At 31.3% G+C, this 25,742-nt stretch overlaps 1 protein-coding gene across 1 annotated transcript; it reads right to left on the bottom strand.

The window, feature by feature from the left end:
* Positions 1-1,093: 1,093 nt before the first annotated feature.
* Positions 1,094-25,585, bottom strand: LOC129912273 (serine proteinase stubble). Its single transcript, XM_055990460.1, has 8 exons — positions 25,571-25,585; positions 25,244-25,397; positions 11,719-11,876; positions 9,870-11,658; positions 2,039-2,216; positions 1,824-1,976; positions 1,489-1,760; positions 1,094-1,426 (listed from the first exon to the last, which is right to left on the bottom strand). Exons 1-8 carry the CDS (start codon positions 25,583-25,585, stop codon positions 1,263-1,265), a joined length of 2,883 nt encoding a protein of 960 aa, XP_055846435.1. The 3' UTR covers positions 1,094-1,262.
* Positions 25,586-25,742: the final 157 nt, after the last annotated feature.

Genomic DNA, 25,742 nt, shown 5'->3' with positions numbered 1-25,742 from the left:
TAAATGCAAAAAATTATATATAAATAAAATGGTTCGCACATTTTTCTCTAAAAAAGAAATTCAAGAAATTCTTTGTTATGTCAAAAATCTAGTTACATATAAATCGTTTGAAGTGGTTTATGTAATTTAAAAAAAAAAAAAAACTTTAATAGGTACTTTTTTGCATTTACAGTTGAAAATAATGATGAAATTAAATTAAAATTTTTCTTTTCTTAAATGTTATAGAAAACTTTAAGACTCTAAGCAACTTTTACCATAAAAGCAAGTACGTGCGACCAAGTGGTGTTTGTATCAGAGTGAAAAATTATTTTTTGACTAATATCATGAAATGAAATTCTGCTACTAAACTGGCTATTATATCGAACCATTATGTTGTGAATCTACTAAACTTCAAAAGGCATGTTCACATTAAAAAAGTTTCTGTGCTCTTATTCATGATACCTATTCTGCTGTTCAGTTTTTTTTTCAATAAATAAAAAAATGAAAACTTTTGTTTTTTTTTTTTTATTAAATTTAACTTTATTTATTAAGTTTTTAAATAGTTATCAATATTACTACCCACTCATATTTCTTTCAATACATTTTTGAGTAAATTAATATTTAAATACTCTTATAAAGGAAGACATTTTTCTATTAATGTATTCCATTAAAAATATATATTACATTTTTATTAAAAAAATTAAATCTAATTTTAAATATTTACAACAAAATGAATATAATGATAAATAAATAAAAAAATACATATTCTAATGAAATATTCGTTGTGTTTATTTTTATATATAAAAATTAACTTAAATTATGAAAAAAAAAATAAATAATTTAATATGCCAAACAAAAAAATATCTAATTTTTCTATATTATAAATAAATAATTTGTTTTTTTTTTATATAAATGATATTTTAGAAATAATTATAATTAACTAAAAAATATATAAGTTTTTTTTTTTTTTTATACATCACTGGACAACAACTTTGAATTGCATTGATTTTATTTTATATAATTTTTTGTTTTTTTTGTTTATAACCTAACTTAAGTTTCTTTTTTTTATTGCAAGCAATTTTATAATATTTTTTAAATAAATAAAATGCTTCTCTCTTCCTTAAGTCGTTACTTTGGTTATAAAGAATATTGTTTTTGAAAACTTAATTATGTTGTTGTTGTCACTTTATAACCAGAGAACAAGTTATTATTTCTACTTTTCTGCTAGAATACTTTTTCAATTTTTAAAGGTTTGAAATCACTTCACTTCCAAACTAATTATTCTAGAATTGCAAAATTTGATTTATCCAGTCACGAAATTCGGAAATTCTTGTATAAACTCCAGGTTGATTGGGTTCAGCACAGCCAATACCCCAAGAAATAACTCCGCCCAAAATGAATCTCTTATCCATTTCTCTTTGTAGAACCATTGGACCACCAGAATCACCTAGAAACGGAAGAAGTTAATCAATTTCTTAAAAATAAGAAATTAGTTTCGTGTTTCGTCACCTTCACATGAATCATAGCCGCCCTTCTTCCATCCAGCACAAATGAAAATGTGAGGAATGTGTTCAATGTAACCAGCGGCTCTGTACATTGTTTCGCAGATAGTGTTGTTGATAATGGGGACAGCAACTTCTTGAAGCACACTTGGTAATGGTCCATCTTCATAGAGACGACCCCATCCTGTGACGAAAGCTGTTTGACCAATGAAGTCTTCATCTGAACCAGGTACACAAACAGGGATGATATTTGGTTGGAAAACAACTGGTTCATAGAATCTGTAAAAAGAAAGAAATTTTGGTCTCTTTTCTCGATATTGTTGATATGCTTCTAAAACTTACCTCAAAAGTGCCAAATCATATTCGAATGTTCTAGGATCAAACTGCGGATGTGATGCAACAATTTGTACTCGTCGTTCCTGGTAGCCATAAGGTTCTTCCTCTTCAGCCAAATCATATTCTCCAAGACGAAGTAAAAGATCAGATGGTGGAACACTGAAAATAAAAGATTCAAAATTGAGTAAGGGAAAGACATTGGAGTCTAATTTTCTTCTTACTTATCAACACAATGCGCTGCTGTAATAGCCCAATTTTCATTCAATAAAGCTGCTCCACATTTATGCAAATAAGTTGAAGTTCTCCACTGTCTTAGAGAAATTTGCCAAGGCCATCTGCCAAAAGCTGCATTCGAACCACCAACAATCCTTGGTTCGGGGAACATTCTTCGGCCACACACTGAGGAAAAAAGTTAAAAAAGATTAGAAATTAAGACTGATTTATTAAGTAATAAAAAAACTGTGAAAAAAGTATGAGGACTTTAAGATATTTTAGCTCTCTGTAAGAAATTGGAACTTAAATCAAAGTTTTTAGTTATCCTTTGGCCTTAGGCAAAAAAGTCTTAGGTTTTTCAGAGCATGAGATTAAAGTTTGAGAAATGCATGTAAATCGTTTTTTTTGTTGGCACCAACTATAATTATTTTCACCGCCATTTCTTAACGAAAAGACATGAAATTTGGTAAAATTAAAAAATTGTGCTATTAAATTAGCAAAAATATTCAAGAAATACAATAAAAAATTTGAATTTTTTTTTTTTTTCATTGAATATGGTTAAACTTAAATCCATGATCGAACACGATATCAATTTATACAAATTTCTAGCTTACATACTTTTGTGAAAAAGAAAATTCTATTTAAACAACGCTTATTCTGTCCAACATTTTGGAGCCACCATTTTGAGCAAAACTAAAATTGCCAACTTTATCGTAATCCTCATACCCTTATGCTTTTGTGTGCCAAATTGTATGACTTTTTCCTCAAGAAATATTTGATTGAGTCTCAGATACGCAAGTCAAAGGGCAGACAGAAAATCAATGCTAATTAACTTGGATCTGTCACACAAGTACCTAGAAGCCTTAACCGAAAGTCAAAGGCCCAAATTCTATCAAAATTTAAATAAGTTAAGAAAGCAAGTCAAAGACCGGAAACTTTATTTCAGTTTAATTGAGGATAAGAAGTTTTGAAGCATATCGGAATATGAGGATTCAAGGCCTTAGACAAAAGATGAAGGCTGGGTTCCATTATAATTAATTTGAACTTGAGGTGCAAACCGCTCATCAAGAACCTCTTTTTTAAAAGTTTTAAACTTTGAATCCATTTAATACTCTTGTTTCTTTAGAATTTGTCGATTTCAACTTTGCGTGAATAGTCCTTCTTCTTCTTTCTTATTTGTTAATTTAGGTATCGCTTTTTAAAATTACGCTTTTCAAAGTTAACCAATACTTTTTGAACTTATAGGTCAAGTTTTGCTATTCTATAAGATATTCTTGGCTGTTTGCTTGTTTCACCAGTGCCGATGCCTTCAAAAACATTAAAAAGTAAAAAAAATCATAGTAGGATGAAACTCATTGGAAAGGGAGGTATATTCATTAAAGGAAAAATAAATTACGGGCGAATCAAGTTCGGGAAGAGGGTGAGTTGAGTTTTTAATGGTATATCTCGATTTCCGGCAAAACTACAAGTCCTATAGAAAAAAGTTGTATGGCAAAGTTGTAGGTAATAAAAAGATCTACAACTTTTGTAAAAACAATTTTTTCACATAACCTCAAAATTTATGTGAAAAATTCAAATAACCGAGTTTTTGGTTTTTTATTTTTATCTTTTTCAAAAACAAAAATTTTTCTACGAAATTTGGTGGAATATTACCTTATTATGTCCCAAATACACTGTAATTTATTTGATTTAAAATATTAATTTTTTTCACCTTCTTTTGACTTAATACCAAAAAAACACCCTAATTTTGAATCGAAAATTCACGTGTCAAAATATCAGCTTTTTACTTGCGATATAGGTACTATAGGGCAAGTTTAGGATTCTTAAAAAAAAAATCGAATTCGAGATAACAATTTTACATGACATTACGATGATGGACAATGCCAAAAAAGTGGGTCCGGCAATTCTGTCTGTCTGTCTGTCTGTGTGTCTGTCTCTATCTGGAGCTGCAGCCTAAACGAGTGAAGTGATTTTCTTCAAACTTGATAGTTAGCAGTTTTTGGTGATTCTATAGAGGGGAAATTGAAATTTTTTTTTATGACCAAAACTAACGGAATATAACGGAAATAGAAAAGTTAATTTTTTTCAAAAAACGGCTCTAACGATTTTGATTAAAATTTTTGTGTGTATTACTACACATAAGAGCCAACTTTTGAAATAAAAAAAATATTTTTTGTACCGTTATTAACGGTACCTGTCACAGAAAGTTTTTTTCGTTTCTGAATATCTCGTACAACATTAACCCGATTTGAATGAAAATTTTTATACAAAAGTGTTTAAGTAAAGGTAATATTAAAATTTTAGAAAATTTTCAAAAAACGCATTTTTGGATTTTTAAAAAATATTTCAACATTTTTTTTTTGAAAAATCAATTTTTTGAAAACGGATCGATGAAAAATTTTGAAATTTAGTTCTTATATGTAAATTAATTATTTCTTCAAAATGGCATACCAAATATTTTTTTGAAAAATGTTAAAAAAATTTTTATATATAAAAAATTATATTTTCAACGATTTTCGAAATTTTTTTTCTAAAAATATCTTTTTATACAAGTAATAAAATGGCATAGTTAGTTTTTTGTAAGAGATCATTTAAAGCGGTATTTAATTATTTATTTTTTTTTTGCACCACTTATGAAAATTTTAAATTTTCCCTTATTTTGTTCAATGAAAAGCTTTAACATTGGAGTAACTTTTACCATGAGAGCAAGTACGTGCGACCCCAGTCGTGCAATTTATTTCAAAAAGACACCGACTTTTTGAAATGTGAAATTCAGAACTCTAGGCCATAATCATCAGCAAAGAATAAGAAAATTCCTACTTAACTAGACGTAGTAGTGACTACCTGACAAACCATAATTTTTATAAAGTGGCAACACTTGATAAATGTAAAACTGTAGACTCTTCATTAATATTTAAATTACATTCTCAAAAGACTCAATTAACGAAACATAGGTAATTATAAATTTAAAATTCTTCCAATTCCATGCATCTCTTCTGCTAGCATAAGTAAAAATATACTGAAATATATATAAATGCCTTGTCCCTGGGATAGTGATGCATGATGGTTAGCGCAATAGCATTTCCAGTTAACTGGTCAATCTCATCAATTTAACAGTAAAGCTATATAACATTCCACCATCTTTTTTGCATTTCATTAACATTCAAGATATCCCCAAGATACCAACAGTGAATGTGTGCGTTTTAAAGTCTTTGGTTATTTTTATTTTCTTGCAGATTCACAGTTTTTTTTTCCTAAAAATAAGTCGTATTAAACCCCCTTCTCTCCGTTTGAAGGAATTGACATAGAATAATATTTTTCTTCTTCCATGTATCCATGATTCTCTTTATATTGGCTCCACATGCTCGCACGCAAGAAGGCCAAGAAGAAGAATATAACCAAACAATCGATCGAAGACGATGCCCATGTTTAAGTTTGGAGTCCAGCTGCAGCATCTTCATCTCTAAGTAGTATAGTTTTTCTGGTATTTTTCATCTCTCGCAAAAGGGGTATCTTTGACTTCAATCTATGTATCTATTCTTACAATAATCGCAAACCGCAGAGAAGAGATGAAGTCTTCGATCGACCTTGGTCGAGGTCTATATATACTGTACTATGCTACTCCATGATGCTAGCTATATGCTGCACCTCGCGCACATCAGAGCCACATCCTGAGGAAGTTATAGTTTGGTATAGTGGCGGTATAGTGACTGTGTGCTGCTGACATGGCGGTCTGTATCACTGCATTTTCAACTGATTCGTCGTCGTCGTCGTCGCCTTGTTCTTTTCTTCTGTTTCGTGTAAGTTCTTGACTTTTTCTTGAGGTTCTTTGGTCTTAGTGGCAGTCATCATCGTTAACTTACCAATGTTAAGCATGTTGCATGGTTTTTATTTGTTGCGCTGCGCATCTATCTGATGGTTTTTTTTGCTGTTTTATTTATAGGATGCGCGTTCAAAGGTGGACTCGTGTTGAGGTTATATTGTGTGTGGACACATCCTGTGTGTTGTCTTGTAGAAAGTTCTGTTAAACGGAATCGGAATTGGGGTTATGACAACAAAACTGTGCAACAGGGTCAATGAATTTAAGTTTCTTCTTCGAGGTTAGGTTTTTTTTTTGGTTTTTCATTTTTTTTTGGGAGGAACAAAAGTGATTCATGACAACGTGTGCCGCTAGCGGGCATAAATTTAATCAAATTTAATTGATGGCTCATCTTATTTCGTGCCAAGTCGTAAAATAACGTAAAATTGTTTCTGCATTTTTCGTCTTTTACGATTGATTTTCTGTTGAGGTTGAAGAAAAAGGTTTATGACATAGAAGAAGAATAAGGTTGTGATGCATTATCCTGTAATTTTTTTTACTCCTTCTTGTTGTATTTTTGCAACATCATCACATCACGGTAAATTTGTTCGTCTGCACGTTTTATGGCTAAGAATGGCTAAATGTTGCGAGGATAAAACTCGAAAGTCAAGGTTATTGCGTGTGTTTGAGTTATGTCTAGTGGTTCTTCTTCGGTGCTTTGTTTTTTTTTTGTATGTGCTTAAGGACTTGTATATTGCTTTGGTAAGGTACTTTGTTGAAGGTTGGAAATATGGTAGAAGAATAATAATCTCCTCATCAATCAGTTGCGTATAGATTTATATTGTCGTTGAGTGTTAATATCGCGAGATGGTGTCATTTTAGGAGGCTTAAGTGTTTCGATTTGTGAATCAATTATCTGCAGATGATGAGATTTTTTTTTCTCGCAGAACTGGAAAAGGCCAATAAAAACTGACAGTGGTCCTAAAGTAGACAAAACCGATTAAGTTGATTTGTATGATTTTTTCTGCTGTCTAGGATGGAATTCCTTTGGTAGAATAAACTGGTAATACAAAAAAATTATTCCCCTCGATTAGTGCGCGCATTAACTGTGTTTCCTCGATTTGGTTATAGAATTATAAGCTCTTTATTTGTTTGAAGATCGACGAAATATACTTATGCAACTGCAAAGATTTGAACTGATATCAAAAAGTAGCAGCAGTTTATATGATATAAAATCTTCTGACGAAGTTTAAAATGGTAAAATGCGTAACCAGTAAGCACATGTTACTTTAATGCCAAAAAACTGAGTTTCAAGCGAAAAAAAAACATAGTTAACCGAGCTACAAGCATGTTACAGAACTCTTTCTCTCCTGAATTTGGTCTTGGTTGTGTGCAACTTCATGAAAATCCTTTAACTTAGAGTATATGGATTCTAAACTAAGTGTCCGATTTTAATAACGACGGGCGTCCTCATATCTAGGACTTTGAAAAAATGAACTACACGGTAATCACTTCCATAGATCTTCATCAATAATCTATTAAATTACTTATGTCGAAACCCACACTTAGTTTTAGACAGATAAGAAAATTTGGCTCAAAATGTTTCAGAATAAACTTATGTCACACGGGTCGTTTGAAAGCGACACTACTCGAAGTGTCTTGCACTCCAAATTTTTTGATGCAGAAATGTTCCTTGGGGTCTAAATAGTAAGAAAAAAGATTTTTTTAAATTTTCTATCGAGCTATTCGGTTTTTGCGAGCTTAATAAGTTATGAAAAAACGTACTTTTACGTACTTTCACTCACGTTTTTGTTAATAACTCTGTTAATAATAATGGCAAACACTCAAACAATGGCTCTATTTTTAAAAGAAATATGACTCTTTTTAACTGCGTTTCAATCAAATTGGTGTCATTTTTATATCTTCAGATATTCGAATCTAAGTCCGTTCATTTTTTCTGCCCTATTCGATTTCACTAATCAAAAAGTTTTTTTTTTATAGAAGTCAAGGTATACTTTTCTAATGGCTTTTCGTATGCTGAACTCGAATCCAAAGTCGAAAAAATTCCATCACATCAAGTTTTAAAGATATTACCGTTAGAAAATCAAAAATACCCTTTTTTAACAGTTTTTGAGGTTATGTCCTTTTGCGTGATAATTTTTTATAATTACATTTGTAGCGGTTTCTTAAAGAACTAAATTTCTTCTTTTAAAATCCGTTTAAATCTTTTTAATATCTCTTTTCCTCTCTGAAAAATCCTAAGTTGAACTCAACATGTTTGGTGTATATTCTCTATGCAAAAAATCTTATGTTCGTTTGGCGTTTCATGGCAAATCTCAAAAAGTTCTTCGCTTTCAAATTTTGACATAATATCCTATCTGCATTCCTTTAAGTTTTTTGTTAAGTTTATAGGTTTTTCTTACTATTTAGACCCCAAGGAACATTTCTGCATCAAAAAATTTGGAGTGCAAGACTCTTCGAGTAGTGTCGCGTTCAAACGACCCGTGGTCATTTAACGCAAAGACTCCAAAAGTGTTTTCCAAGATTTTAAATAAAAAGTACGGAGCACTTCTTTTCATCAAGTGAAAGCCTTTCTGAAAAAGGACCTAGTTTTCTACATTTCCTGAAAGAAAAACTTTGCAGTTGGAAACAGAGTTGCCAGATAATTGTTAAAGCTATAGGAGCCGATTTTGAGAAATCTTGGAGCGAAAATCAAAAAACACTTTCCAAAAAGTCTCATAAAAACACATACAAAATTATTTTGTATGACATTTTTTTAAGATTTTGTTTCAAAAATATTTTTTAAAGTCTGTTTTCACTAGAGCCCAAAAGAGATAATTTCACAAATTATATCATTTTGCATGTGAAATCGTATAGGAAATTAATTTAATTTGAAATTTGAACTGATTTTATTTGCGACATTATCTTATTTGGGCTCTAGTGAAAACAGACTATGAAACTAATAGAAGTCCAGTCAAATTATACTCAGACTCATATAAAAATGAAAGAATTGGTTAATTTTATGTATTCTCTGTGACGAACATGAATCTGAAGTGGTCCAACAAAATGTCTCGCGAAAACCATGAGAAATTATTGAAAAAGTCCGAAAAAAATTTGCAACCACTTTTTACCACACTACGGCAAAGTCAAAAGTAAAATTATATTCTTTAGCGGCCGGAAGAATACCATTAAAATATCAATATAAACAAAAATTAATAATGTTCGTAAGAGGGAGCGGGTCATAATTCTGCTTGTCAAAATTCTGTACGACAAAATTCTGTGGGGTCAAAATACTGTAATACCAAAATTCTGTACGTCATTATACTGTAAATACAAAATTCTGTACGTCAAAATACTGTATCAACAAAATACTGACATGCAAAATTCTGTTTTGTAAAATTCTGTACGGCAAAATACAGAATTTTGATGTACAGAATTTTGAAATACAGTATTTTGACCAACCAGAATTTTGCTATACAGAATTTTGACTTTCAGAATTTTGTTCCTACAGCATTTTGCACATACAGAATTTTGACATACAGTATTTTGGCATACAGTATTTTGAATACAAAATTTTGCAACATACAGAATTTCGACCCCAACCCTTCGTAAGATTTTAAACTTTATCTTTTATAGTTCACTTTTACTATTCATAATGAGAGCCGAGTGTTTGAGGTTCTCACTCAGAATTGATAGTGTTCCGTATAGTTTGTCAAATAATATTTCTAAACATGAATTTTTCTAGCGAATTAGAGCTTATTTCCTTAACAAGATGCTAGAAACATAAGTTCTTTTTAGGAAGCATTAGAAACATAAGATTCTTACGAGTTTCAAAATTTTCCAATAAAAACCATCATAATGTAGTTTTTAATTCCCAATTTTAGAAGCTTGTTGATATGAATTTAATAAATTTATCACACAGGATTTTTCCATCAGAAAACTTCGTTTAGAACATAAATGGAAAAAAAATATGAGCAAAACTAGGTAGGTATTTCTCCATTAAAGCAAAATATTTACGAGCATTTTTTACAAAAACTTACCTTGTCTATAGTCAACTCCCTCCAGTGATGGAATAGGTGAAGTTGTCGAAAGAGGCAATGCCGTTGTCGTGACATTGAAATCTTCTATTGGTGTATCCGTACTAACTTCAGGAATTAAACTTTCAGTAACTGTCTCACTTGGACGTTCAGTTGTTGAACTTGTTGTAGAAATTGAACCCAATGTTGACGATGATATTAATGACGCTACTGTAGAGGTTAATAGTGGTGAACCTTGCGTCGTGACTTCCGGTGGTGATATACTACTTGATTCTGAATTTAAGATCGGTGCTGTTGTAGAAGATGAAATTACTGGAATCTTATTCGATTCTGTCGAAGAAGGTTTATTAATACCTTCCGTTGAAGAAGAATCTTGAGAACTTGTTGGTGTTTCAAGAAGTGTATTATTTTTAACTACTACAACTTCTGGATCGATTGTTGGCACTGGTACCCAATCAGCTGGTGGAGGCTTTGGTTGCCAATCAGTTTCTTCAATGGTAATATGGGTGTTATTCCGGTTATCATCTACTGTTGTCCAAGTAACCAAAGTTGGTCTGTAAGTAGAAGTTGGTTCAGGGAATGATTCAGCTGTAGTAGGTTTTGGAGAAGTTTTTGTTGGTCGTGAAGTTGTAGAAGATGGCGCTTCAGTCGTTGTGGTTGTTGTTGTTGAACTTGTTGTTGAGGTTGTTGTTGAAGCAGGAGTACTTGGTGGTAACGTTCTTTCAGTTGTACTCGTTGTTGGAGCTTGTGAAGTTGTGGTAGTTGTGGAAGTTGTTGAAGGACTTGTGGAAGTTGTTGGTCTCGCTGTTGTTGTTGTAAGTTCTGCCCTTTGAGTTGTTGTTGAAGTCGAAATTTTTAAGATTTCTGATGTTGGTTTTGGCTTTGGCCTTGGAGCTCTTGTTGAAGGTTCATAAGTTGTTGTCACATTGACAGTTGGTGTTGATGAATCTTTATTTGTTGATGAAGAACTTGTTGAATTGAGAACTTCAATTTGAGTTACGGGTTTTCTTGTGTATTTCGTTCTAGGAGTTGTTGTTGAAGTAGTTGTTGATGTTGTTGTTGATATTGGACGTTTTGTTTGGATGGGTTTCTTTGTTGTTGTTGGACGTTTTACCAAAGTTGGCTTATATCTCTGAGTTGTCCTCGAAGTGGGCCTCTCAGTAGTTGGAGTGGTTGTAAAATTAGCTGCAGGAATTTTCGTTATTATTGGCTTTTTCGTTCTTGGTGCATCTGTTGAAGGTTTTTGTGAAGGAATCGGAATTTTCATTGTCGTTGTGTATTGAACTTCTTCAATAACAGTTGGTTCTGTTGGTTTATTCGGTGTTGAAGTCTCAACCATTTGGAAAGTTGTAAATTTACTTGGTGGTGTTGTTGAGTCGAATGTAGTGTCCGAACTTGTATTTGGAGCCATTGTCAATACTGGACCAATTGTTGTAGTTCTTCTTCTTGATGGTGTTTTAATAGTTGTTGGGGAGGAAGTGGTTGTTGAAGTTGTTGTTGATGTTGGTGTCGTTGTTGTTGATGAAATAATACTTGAACTTGGTGTTTTTGAAGTGATATATCTCATTGTTGTACTTTCAACTCTTGAAGCCATATGAGTTATTGTTGAAACTGGAACATATGGATGAACTGTTGTATGATTCTTCACACCAATGCTATCAATTATACTTTCTGTGGGAACTTTGAAGAGAGAGCTCGTCGAAAGTGTTGATGATTCATGTGAAAAGTGGGATATCGTATTTTGATCTATGCTATTATCACTGATTTCTTCAGCGAAAATTTGTGATTCATCCTGAAATGGTAGTCAAAAATGAGTAAAAAAAAACTATTTTTTAGGGATTTAGAAACTTACCTTCATTTGACAACATGATCCGAAGTAAAATCGATCTATACAGGTTCCTAAATGTGTTCCATTTTGTTTGATGCAGTCTATAGCAAACATACAAACTCCAGATAGACCGGATTTCCGAACAATGCATGGCAGGTGGCGGATATTTCTTCCCGATTGAACTGAAAATGAATAAAAAAATAAATATTTTAAAACAAACCAAGATGGAAAGAAAAACGAGTTACTAATCAAAATAATTCAAATACTAAAATAGCAAATACTTTAAAAGCTTAAAAATCCAAAGAAGATTTTTTAAGAAACGTCATTAAAAATGAAAACAAGAATTTGGTACATAAAGCTATTTTTATCCCTCCCAAATGGATGCACAAGAAACTCCCAAAGGTGGAATGAAGTAAAACTAAAAAAAAATAAAAATCTTGGTATAAAAAAACCGGAACGCATCTCATGTTGTAATCTGATATTAGGTCATCGCCCTTTTTCTTATGGCACTTGACAAAGAAAAACCATCTGTCTACTTCAAATCTTGATCAATTGGGAGGTTAACGCATAAGTTAATAAGGTTTATCATGATATAATAATACCGGAATCATGTGTAGAGTGATAAAGAATTTATCATTAATAATGATCAAGGCATCGAACTGAAGATGTTAAGGTGTATGGATTTGGATTGTGATCTCAACGTCATTCTTAAAAACAGGTTGAAAGAATAAAGGTGAGTTATGGTTTAAGTGCTTTCAAAAGAGGAAGGAGTTTACATTTTTGTAAATTTACTAAATGTTAGAATACCTTGATTTTAATATTAAGAGATTATAATAACGGTTGGGCTTTTCACAAACTATGTATTTTTATTTTATATATTTTTGACTCGTTTGTTTAGAAAAGTGCTTTTAAAATGAGTCTTGCTTCAAACTTATATAAAAAGGAATAGACTTTTAGTCAGTTTATTAACTCTGAAGTATTCCTTCTTTGGTTTTTCGTTAGATAAAAATTATATAAGAATTTTGTGTTTAAAATTATTTGCTCGTAAAATAGTTAAAACACATTTTGAACATGTACAACAAACATTATTTTGACAAAATATTAACGAAAATAATTTTCTCACCGTAATCAGGCTATTTTGCCTTGTGTGGGCGCAGGAAAAGAAGTAATAAACAAGTAGAAAAAAATGGACTGGAATTTTTGTTATGCTTAACATTTGTTAAAATTCAAAAGCCTGTTAATTCAGCTTTAATTGCTTGTTTATAAAGTTTTTTATGCGATTTTTTTTAACACATACGTTCTACTTTGAGGAAATAAAAATTTTAAAACTAGTGGGTTGCATTTAAACCTCTTAAAAATTCCCTCCCTATTTTTTGGCGATTGTGTACATACTCTTGCTTTTTTTTTTATTTTAATCATGGATATGGAATAATATAACATAACTAATCATTTTTAGCAAAAAACAAAACCGACTTCCATTGATCAAAACTGGGTTTTATGGTTTTTAAAATAGTTCCTATGGCTAAAAGTGAACGAAATTGAAATGGGACCACACTGCAGCCACCAGCTTTCTAATACAAAATACAAAAAGAATTATCAAAATTGGTTCACTCGGTCCAAAGTTATGCGGTAACAAACATAAAAAAAAAAAAAAAAATACACACGAATTGAATACCTCCTCCTTTTTGGAAGTCGGTAAAAAAATACTTTAATTTTCGACCGTTTGAATGAAAAGAATGGCGGCGAATGTGAGTTATTTGTTTAAAAGTTCATCAATATCCAAAAGACAGGAAAAGTTTGTTCAAATGTCTGTACAAATACGTGAAAATCACGATAGTTTTTAACAGAAAATTTTTTCAAATTCTTAATACCCCTACTTTATTTTATGTGGCATTTTAAGTTCTAGAGATATTGATTTTTGAAAAGAGAATTTTCGTTTTTCTAGTAAAAGTTCAATAAGTAGGTATGTTGAAAAAATCGCATATACATGTTTATAAGGAATTAAAGCATAATATATGTACATTCTCTTGAATCATAAAAATAGTTTAGCGATGCACCAAAAATCAAATATATGGCTCGTAACCCGGTGGTTTTAAATTTTTTTTTATAAAATCTGAAAACAAGAATTTTTGGAGCTTTAAAATTCATTTTTTTTGAGTTTTCAATACAAGAAAATAAAGCCTCTCAAAAACCACTAAAAAATCTAAATTTTTGTATACTTAAAGTTTTCTCACTTGTGTAGCTCTTTTCAATGGCAATTTCAAGCAATTTCGATAAGTGTCGAAAAATTTTCTAAAATTGGAAGACCTAAAAAAAATCGGCAAAAATAAAATAATTTTTAAAGTACAATTTTGAAAAAAATTGTTAACTGATTTTATCAATTTTTAAACTTAAAAGACCAAATGAATGAACGTCTTTTTAAGAAATTACAAAAAACAAAACGGTGTTGAATGTCACACTTCGAAAAGTTTGAACGGTTTGATATATTAACTGAGTTTTTTGCTTCACATTCCAAAGCTTAGTTAAACAAACCGAAATAGAAACAGAAAATTGATCAGACAAGTCGAGCTCTGAAAATTTGCAAAACCGAAAATAGCATGAAAAATCACAATTTTGTTTTTAGTTTTATCGATTTTCCGAGAAATGACAAAAAATGTTTTTACTCTTGAAGCCTTGAAGCCATTATTGCGATGCCATTAGTGGAATTAAAAACCTAATCATCAAGAATAGAATTTTATGTTCCACATTATCACATAGATCCTAAATGATATCGCCTCCTTTCAATTACTTTTAAAACGTAGTAAACTGCTTAAATTATCAAAGAATGTTTAAATTTGGTTTCCCGTCCCATCTGTTTTCTCCTTCTTCAAAAAATTACTCATAGTTATTTAGTAAAAATATCTGTCTGTTATATTGCATACATATCTAAAGCAGTAATAGAGTTATTCGCTTAACTTAAAGAACGTTTGAGCCATAAAAAAAGCATAAATATACAAATTTCGAGATAATTTTAAAATCATAAGACCCATTTTTTAGCATCTGAAAAATAATATTTAAGAAAAAATGATCGATTTTCGAAAAGTTTTAAAAAATTTTCAAGCTGGTTTTCAATATTTCAATGACGTAAAAAATTCTACTCATATATGTATATGAATTATATCCTAAGCTGAAAATGAAAAAAAATTATTTCATTTTATAAAAAAAAATCAGCTAACTTGCTGAGGTCCGTCAAGCTGGGTACGCCACAACCGAAAATCCAAAATCTGAGTATGCAGGAATTTGTTGCTAATTTGTTGCTAATTTGTTACCCCAATCCCGAATTTGTTGCTCCTGCCCTTACCCCTTAAATCTGTGGCGTGCCCAGCTTGACGTCAAGCTGGGTACGCCACAAATTAAAATTCAAAATTTCAAAAATGTAAGTATGCAGGAATTTGTTGCTAATTTGTTACCCTAATTTCGAATTTGTTGCTCCACGTTTTGCCCTTCAAATGCACATTAACAGATTATGCAAAAAAGCTAAATCGCCCAAAAATTATCGCACAGACAAAAAAGTGGTATCAATAGAAAGAGGTCCTTGAAACCTTTTCAAAAAGGTCCATATCAAGTTTTTATTCCAATCCCTTCATGTCCAAAATGCCTTGTGGAGCTTGAATGCATTTGTGGAACATATGTGGATGAAACGAAAAAACGCAAAAACACGTAATACTCAAAATTTCAAAAAAATAAGTATGCAGTAATTTGTTGCTAATTTGTTGCTAATTTGTTACCCCAATCCCGAATTTGTTGCTCCCCCCCTTACCCCTTAAATCTGTGGCGTACCCAGCTTGACGTCAAGCTGGGTACGCCACAACGCAAATTTGAAAATCTGAGTATGCAGGAATTTGTTGCTAATTTGTTGCTAATTTGTTACCCCAATCTTGAATTTGTTGCTCCACGATTTGACCTTCAAATCGACTGCAACAGATGCAATTATGTGGAGACTTTTTATCTATACGCTTTTTCAAAAAACTAAAAACGCCAAATTATAAACAGAATTTGTTGCTCTGCAAAAAGCTATTTTTAAATTTTCTATCATTACCCAATCCCATCTTACAGGAGGAAAACTAATTTTTCGATGACGTCATCCAACAACGCAAAAAATCGTAATACTCAAAATTTCAAAAAAATAAGTATGCAGTAATTTGTTGCTAGTTTGTTGCTAATTTGTTACCCCAATCCCGAATTTGTTGCTCCCCCCCTTACCCCTTAAATCTGTGGCGTACCCAGCTTGACGTCAAGCTGGGTACGCCACAACGCAAATTTGAAAATCTAAGTATGCAGGAATTTGTTGCTAATTTGTTGCTAATTTGTTACCCCAATCTTGAATTTGTTGCTCCACGATTTGACCTTCAAATCGACTGCAACAGATGCAATTTTATGGAGACTTTTAATCTATACGCTTTTTCAAAAAACTAAACATGCCAAATTATAGACAGAATTTGTTGCTCTGCAAAAAGTTATTTTTAAATTTTCTATCACCACCCAATCCCATCTTACAGGAGATAAATTAATTTTTCGATGACGTCATCCATCAAGCTGGGTACGATAAAACACAAATTTTAAAATCTAAGTACGCAGGAGTCTTAATCTATTTTGTTGCTTATTTGTTACCCTAATCTCGAATTTGTTGCTCCACGATTTGACCTTTAAATTGGCTGAAACAGATGCATGATTTTGAAACTTTATGATACAAAGTTAACAATGTTTAGATTTAATACTCTTTGCAGATTAATGCTCAAATCTTTAATTTGATGTAAAAACTACCTTAAAATACTGTTAAAAACTTCCAAAAACAGAACATAACGCACTTAAACCAAATAGCTGCAGGTAATTCAATGCTCTTTAAAGGCTACTCCATTTCCAATATTTGGATATACATACATACCTACCCTTACCCTTTCATATTTAAAAAACTTTAAAGGCTGGACCTACCTTCAACCTACTTCCTTCAATAAAACGCAAAGTAAAATTCAACACTCCAACTTGATTTTTATGGATGCTCCTCAATTCTTAGTTTAATAAGTGTTAGGTACTGCTACCCATTCAATTCCTATATTGCCAACAGCTTTTTTGTTCTATTTTTCCCAGAAGTTAGGTTCCTCAATTTCAAAAATAAATTGAATTTAACGTATTTTTGCATCTTCCTATTTTAAACATATTTACTATATAGCTAACTTCTTCAATATCCTAGAAAAACCCTTAGACATCTTTTGAAAATACCCCCAATTTTTTTCCATCTGTAAATTTATCTCTATAGCCCTAGTTTTGGAGAGAAGCATTTCATTTACTACCACACTAACGACCTAAGATCTCAACTCAATTTATGTACCTACTATTCATCCAATCAGATTATTGCGATTTGCGACTTATTTTTATATTATAAAAACAAACCAAATACCTACATAAAAATGTGTACCTACATTATACTAAATACAAAAAAATCACACATTGATTTTCTATTTTCATAGAAATAATCGAGTGTGTATGCGTTGACTTTAAATTTGACTCCGCCCCCAACGGTCTGCTTTGATGAAAATAATACATATACTATTACAATTAGTTAGTATCTATATCTACGCACTACGCCTTGAAATGTTTTTTCTTTAGTCGGCCTCAGACCTCTAGTAAGGTAAGTACCATGTACGTTCTTTAGAGGCAAAAATGTTATGAAATAGGAACATACATTTATAATGTTATAAACACACATATGTAGGTAGGTAGTTTCGTAGGGTTTTCAGTTGAACTGAATTTAAAATTTTTAATTCTGGAAATATGTATGTGCAAGTTTTTTTTATGTTTTGGGTCTGCTGTTTGACTAGTGAACTCGAACAAGGCATTCGATTATTTCTGCCCGTTCGATTTCGCCAGTCAAAAAGATTTTTTTTATAGAAATCAAAGTATATTTTTTTAATGGTTTTTTGTGTGCTGATCTCGAATCCGAAGTCAGAAAAAATCTATCTATCTTAAACAAAAAGCAATAATAATTGCTTCTGCACATTTTAACATATGAACAAAAATATTTTTTGATTTCTTTACATAATATAAAGCAAAAACTTTAAGTTAAAAAAATAGACGTTTCAACCTTCACTTAAATACCGTTATAACCTTCCTAAGAGTTTTAATTTTATTTAGAATACCTACAATAAGCGGGTCTTCAGTTTATTAGAATTTAAAGTTTTTCCCTAAAAATATGCAACGTTGTTCATCACATCAATAGCAGACCCAAAACATAAAAAAAACTTGCACATACATATTTCCAGAATTAAAAATTTTAAATTCAGTTCAACTGAAAACCCTACGAAACTACCTACCTACATATGTGTGTTTATAACATTATAAATGTATGTTCCTATTTCATAACATTTTTGCCTCTAAAGAACGTACATGGTACTTACCTTACTAGAGGTCTGAGGCATAAACAAAAAATACCAAGACTGGAAAATTTCGTACGTCTTTCCCCCCGAAACCCTTTTGTGTACAGTGCTGTCTGTGAATATATGTGAAAGCCACCACGTTGGTAAATGACGTTAACACGCACACATTTATAGATTCACGACATTCACCACACATCCAACACGAACACAACAAAAGGTTCACGACATTCACCACACCTCCCAGCTTGTAGGCAAACGTCAGTTGACCGCCGAGTTTCCAGTCTTGGTATTTTTTGTTTATGGTCTGAGGCCGACTAAAGAAAAAACATTTCAAGGCGTAGTGCGTAGATATAGATACTAACTAATTGTAATAGTATATGTATTATTTTCATCAAAGCAGACCGTTGGGGGCGGAGTCAAATTTAAAGTCAACGCATACACACTCGATTATTTCTATGAAAATAGAAAATCAATGTGTGATTTTTTTGTATTTAGTATAATGTAGGTACCTACACATTTTTATGTAGGTATTTGGTTTGTTTTTATAATATAAAAATAAGTCGCAAATCGCAATAATCTGATTGGATGAATAGTAGGTACATAAATTGAGTTGAGATCTTAGGTCGTTAGTGTGGTAGTAAATGAAATGCTTCTCTCCAAAACTAGGGCTATAGAGATAAATTTACAGATGGAAAAAAATTGGGGGTATTTTCAAAAGATGTCTAAGGGTTTTTCTAGGATATTGAAGAAGTTAGCTATATAGTAAATATGTTTAAAATAGGAAGATGCAAAAATACGTTAAATTCAATTTATTTTTGAAATTGAGGAACCTAACTTCTGGGAAAAATAGAACAAAAAAGCTGTTGGCAATATAGGAATTGAATGGGTAGCAGTACCTAACACTTATTAAACTAAGAATTGAGGAGCATCCATAAAAATCAAGTTGGAGTGTTGAATTTTACTTTGCGTTTTATTGAAGGAAGTAGGTTGAAGGTAGGTCCAGCCTTTAAAGTTTTTTAAATATGAAAGGGTAAGGGTAGGTATGTATGTATATCCAAATATTGGAAATGGAGTAGCCTTTAAAGAGCATTGAATTACCTGCAGCTATTTGGTTTAAGTGCGTTATGTTCTGTTTTTGGAAGTTTTTAACAGTATTTTAAGGTAGTTTTTACATCAAATTAAAGATTTGAGCATTAATCTGCAAAGAGTATTAAATCTAAACATTGTTAACTTTGTATCATAAAGTTTCAAAATCATGCATCTGTTTCAGCCAATTTAAAGGTCAAATCGTGGAGCAACAAATTCGAGATTAGGGTAACAAATAAGCAACAAAATAGATTAAGACTCCTGCGTACTTAGATTTTAAAATTTGTGTTTTATCGTACCCAGCTTGATGGATGACGTCATCGAAAAATTAGTTTTCCTCCTGTAAGATGGGATTGGGTAATGATAGAAAATTTAAAAATAGCTTTTTGCAGAGCAACAAATTCTGTTTATAATTTGGCGTTTTTAGTTTTTTGAAAAAGCGTATAGATAAAAAGTCTCCACATAATTGCATCTGTTGCAGTCGATTTGAAGGTCAAATCGTGGAGCAACAAATTCAAGATTGGGGTAACAAATAAGCAACAAATTAGCAACAAATTCCTGCATACTCAGATTTTCAAATTTGCGTTGTGGCGTACCCAGCTTGACGTCAAGCTGGGTACGCCACAGATTTAAGGGGTAAGGGGGGGAGCAACAAATTCGGGATTGGGGTAACAAATTAGCAACAAATTAGCAACAAATTACTGCATACTTATTTTTTTGAAATTTTGAGTATTACGTGTTTTTGCGTTTTTTCGTTTCATCCACATATGTTCCACAAATGCATTCAAGCTCCACAAGGCATTTTGGACATGAAGGGATTGGAATAAAAACTTGATATGGACCTTTTTGAAAAGGTTTCAAGGACCTCTTTCTATTGATACCACTTTTTTGTCTGTGCGATAATTTTTGGGCGATTTAGCTTTTTTGCATAATCTGTTAATGTGCATTTGAAGGGCAAAACGTGGAGCAACAAATTCGAAATTAGGGTAACAAATTAGCAACAAATTAGCAACAAATTCCTGCATACTTACATTTTTGAAATTTTGAATTTTAATTTGTGGCGTACCCAGCTTGACGTCAAGCTGGGCACGCCACAGATTTAAGGGGTAAGGGCAGGAGCAACAAATTCGGGATTGGGGTAACAAATTAGCAACAAATTAGCAACAAATTCCTGCATACTCAGATTTTGGATTTTCGGTTGTGGCGTACCCAGCTTGACGGACCTAACTTGCTGTAGAGTAGAAAGAAAACAAAGAAGGCAAAGTAATACCTTGAAATCATTTGAATTCAACAATTTATCATTAACTTCTTTGAAATTCTTGATGGACTGAACTAGTTGTTAACAATTAATCAGAAAATGCCTAAGTGAACCATTAAAAAGCAAATAATTATCTGTCTATCAAGTTCCAATATCAATAGCCAAAACTATTAGTCGATTTTTTTAATCGATAATACATGCTCGTAGCGTAATTAGTCGTAAACGTTTTGAACAATTTGAGTTTTTGTATTTTTATTTCCTTTGTTTAAAAAAAATTCTTCTGAACACTTAAGAATTTATTAAAAGTTTTTTTTTTTCAAAAATTGACCAGCACAATAAAACTCCACTTCCATTGTTTGTATCTTAACTCATATAAGCTGACATTGATTGTCATTTTAAAGACCACAACCCCACAATAAGAAGTGCCTTTCAAACACAATGACAACCACGAAGAATAAAACCAATTTGCATTCTCTGCTCACATAATTTGTTATACGCCCGCTGCCTTCTTAAGCAGATTGCAAAGCTGTTACTCCTCTTCCTCCTAACGGGAGACTTTAGAATAACCCGCAGACTTTAAGTCATTTCTACGATCTGACCGACAATATTAGGTCAGTTTTCTGGCTTCTGTGTCTGTGGTTGACAAATATTCTATCTACTTTGTGTGCAGAATTCCTCCATGTGACATAAAAGTAGGTCGTGCAAGCCGTCGCGTCGCCCGTCCTCTGTCCGTGTGCCAAACACACCGAACTATTTGTTTTATAATTCTCCATCACTCTAAAACTATAAGATAGATAAATTGCTGTGGCTTACCAGTTTCAATATAAGTTGGTCGGTTTTGCCCCTCTTCATTCCAATGTTCTCTTTGACTAAAAAAGAGAATAATTTAGCTCCGAAACCGGTATAATGCATATAATAACCATGTTTACACGATAGAGAGCGAATGAAGTGGGAGTGAAACATTCCTAGATAATTGAAACTAATGTTAGAGTTAGAAATACTTGCTCTTTGTGCTTGATGCGCGAGCCTTCAAGCCTCTTTTTCATTTGAACTGACAACCATCATCAACGACAATGACGACAAAGACGTAGAAATTGTATACAAAACATAAAGTGGAAACACTCAACCTCAACTCAGCTCAGCTCAAATAGCTGAAAGTATAATTTGTTTGTACATTTTGTTCGCTTTTGGATATGAATGGTCGGTCATATACGGGTACTCTGATGGTGTTATTATGTTTTGGCCGTTTGTAGTTGGTGACCTAATTCGGAGAGAAGAAAGTTTGTTGTTTTTTTTTTCTGTTTTTTTTTGTCTCCCAAATGAGCATTCTCAAGAACTACAGATAAGGAATGATATTTTTTCTTTTCATCTATATTTGATTATGGAGATTAATAAATTTAAGCTTAAATGTTATATATCTTGTGATGGATTTTATATATATTGCAAAAAATGAAGAATATTCATTAAAAACGAGTTCGGACGTCAGCTCTTTTGTTTACTACCGGTTTTATAGGTTTTTCATTGTTCATTTCTCATTTGCAATGACTAAGTGACTATAGCGTGGGTTTTGGCAAATAAGATTTCATTTTTAAAAAGAAAGTGTTTTTATTTTTGGACAAACACAAAATTAATGAGCATGAGTATGGGAGTAATATGAACTTGATGCGGAAGTAGAAATTTGATTAAAATACAGCATGTGTCGTTTTTTATAATTAAATATTGTTTGTAAATGTTAATGCATTTCGTAAGAGTTATATTGAATAGGTGATTTGATTAGTCATTTTTGCATTAATTATGGTAGCATATTCATAATATTTTGTGTTCATGGCTAATTTGTTGCGAAATAATAATGCGTCGTGAAAGTGAAATTTATTTCAAATTCAAATGTGTTGAGATACTAATAGTTCAAAGAAAACTGTAAAACATTATGCAATTGAGAAAACATAATATTTATTAAGTCAATAAGAAGAAATTATACAAAATATGTTAACAACAACTTTGGGACTTAGATTAAAAAAAATTCTCTCAATAGGCCATTGAAACTTATTCAGATTAAGGGGATGGAAATAACAATAATTGTGGTTCAAGAGTTTTGATTATGTTTTCTTGGAATCTAAACAAGGATTCTTTTTACTTTTGTATGAAAGTGCACAATAAGTTTATTTATCAATTTCTAGTGTTTCATGAAACTGCCTTTTCTTTGTGATTTTTGTTCGCATTGAATTTATTTATAGGGAGCAAAAAATTATTTCATATGGCACAACTCTCACTGTTTTGCTTTTACACTTAAAAACAATATTAAGTGTCATACGTTATACATTTTGGAATGAGTAGTTAAAAAATCGGTTTTTATTATAAAAAGTTAAAAAATAGCCCAAAAAAGATCCAATTTGAAAAATTGATTGAAAAAATTAGTGTAGTAAAAATTTGGTGTTCCCCTTTTTCAAAAAAATTACATATTTTTTTCGCCTATAATTTGCTTAAGGTGCTATTAAAAAAAATTGAATGACAAAGATTTGTTTAAATTTTGGAGGATAACAACATTTAAACATATCCAAAGAAGAAGAACTATTTCTAACCTCGATTTGTTTTGAAATTGAATAACCTTAGCCAAGGTAAAATTGTCTATTACTGTAGGTTTTATGAAATATAAGAGCAATTACTTGCAACACAGTTGTGAATTTTAAATTTTTCGAAATTATTATGTACTTGAAAATAAAATTCTCGAGGTATTCGAGTTTTCTCGAAATTTTAAACGAGTACAATCGAACTTTGCATATTTGACTAAATCATAATAATATAATTAATTTTTCGAATTGGCTTTTGAGTTCAGTTTGTATTAGATTATTGAATTAATTAGAAGTTGGTTTTTTAGCAGAGTTAAACTTACTCTGAATGAAAAAAATGGCTCTTGAAATAATTGAAATTTGGATATAAAAAGTTTAAATTGGAATTGACAACTTTAAATTGCTATTGAGGACGAAACTTTGAACCAACGATAAAACACTTTGTCAAAACATTTAGTAAAAACAACATTTACACTATGGTAAAATTCATGAACGAGGAGCATTTACAACAATTTAAAAATTTATCAAAATCGCAAAAAGCGGAAAATTATTTATTTGGGAAATATGATGCTTTCCGTTTCCACTTTAATTTAAGAATGAATTATTCGACCAAAAATTTCAAGTCTTTTTTGGGAGTTTTATTTTCCTTTCTGTGATAATTTAAATCGTTTGAAAATTCTCAACAATAAAAAAATTTAAATTGAAAAAAATTTTTACTGACCGGATATTCAATATTAAGGTCTTCAGACTTAAGCCTAGTACATACTTGGTGAAACAAGTCGTGAAGTGAATCCATAAATTCCATAAAACGTTCCTGTGAACTAACAAAAAAATGGAGAGTTTTGCTTCACGACGTGAAGTAGTTCACGTGAAAAATGTACTGAAATTTCAATTTCACTTAAATTTGATAACGAAAAAAAAATTTTTTGAATTTCTTATCAATGAATAAAAAATTTTTATATTTTGAAAATTCAATGATTACAAACGTCTTTTTCAAGACATTTTTATTGAATTTTAAAATATTTGAGCGATTTAAGAAATCTAAAAAACTTACTGAGAACCATAACAAAGAATTTAAGAAAAGAAAAGTTTAAGATAAGTATCTATTATAAATATATTATAATTTTTTTAGAATTATTTTATTATTATAGTCCTGAAGAAGAGTGTATTCACACTTGAAACGTCGACGAAAAATAATTAAATATCAAAAACGACCTATAGCCTACACAAAAAAACAAGTTATGAAATTTCTTTCACTCGTGAATCTACTCACCCTATATGTTTTTCGAAAAAAATTTATTTGAAAATTGAAAACAAACAAAAATTGTATGAATTCACTTCACGACTTGCTTCACAAGTATGTACTAGGCCTTAGCACAAATGACAGAACAGAAATATAATTCAATTTGTACAAAACAAATTGCACGATAATTAACAATACTAATATCTTAATGCAATATAGGGAAACGTCTGTAGTAAAATGTACTCTAATTTATTGCATTTCGTCAGCTTTTAAAGAAACTGGTAATCAACAAAGAGCATATTGGTACTCTTTAATGTGAAAATACTTTTACTTAATTGTATTATTGAATAACTAAGGTGTTAAATTTCTTATAGACTGATATTATCAAAAGAAAGCAAAAGCGAGTTTCTACCTCAACTCTTTCGTTTGTATCAGTTGAACATCTTTTATTTACACTTTTCTCAAATCTTTTGTTCTACAAAGTTCACATACCCGTCCATTGTTATTTCTTCAAGACAATGACCGATGTCACACTATCCATCATACATACTCTCATTTGTGCTTTCGAAAGTTACATCCGCCAGTATAAAGTTTTTATTTCTAAGAAAATAAAACCAAAAACCACACTCAACTAAAAACATCACTTACTTAACACAAAAACCAAAATTCAATTTGTAACCAGCAGCATTTAAAGAAAAAAATACAACAAAAAATAATATTACAATAGCTTGCATTTGAAAGTTCTTGAATAAAAAAAGAAGAAGAAAAAAACACACAAACTAAAATGTAGGTCGGAGAATGTTCATTCCTCACACGTAAACTTGACTATGATGCCACTTTGATTACGCGAGATGAAAAAACGAGTAAAAAAAAATAAAAAATGTCCACAGACACTACTGAATATTTCTCTACCTGAATACAAAAAATTTTAAAGTTGAATTTAATTCAAATTGATATTTATCTGTGCTGTGAGCATACTTACATTGAGCTAAACTAGGATTATCCACAAAAACCGGATTGCCTCTTGACATCTGGCATACATTTAGGACGATTAATAACGCCAGAGTTGACAGACTGCTCGTTGTAATAAAATCCTTTCCTAGCCTTTGCCATGTTTTTCTTATTGTTGTATCCATCTGCAAGGAAAATATAAAGAAGAAATGTTAAAAATGTTTTTTTTTTTGGTAAATTGTAAGATTTTGAGAAATTCATATTTGACCTAGTCACTGCCAATCTATGTGCCTTCGTCGTTGTACCGTGTTTACTTACAAACTGCCATGAATCACGAGGTGAAAAATTATTTACATACCATGCGCCTACTCATTCTTCCTCGTGGTCATGACTTTGGCATGAGGAGAAAGTTATTCCGTCAAGCAACCTGTCAGCTGTTATAGTAAGTCGATGGCCAACAGCAAAAAAAAAGTCACCCGAAATTAGGGTACTCTTACACTCACGACCACGGCAACGATGATGAAGATGAT

The sequence above is a fragment of the Episyrphus balteatus genome, chromosome 1 (genome assembly GCF_945859705.1).
Source record: "Episyrphus balteatus chromosome 1, idEpiBalt1.1, whole genome shotgun sequence".
NCBI classification, from domain to species: domain Eukaryota; kingdom Metazoa; phylum Arthropoda; class Insecta; order Diptera; family Syrphidae; genus Episyrphus; species Episyrphus balteatus.
This window is presented reverse-complemented; position numbering and strand designations above follow the sequence as displayed.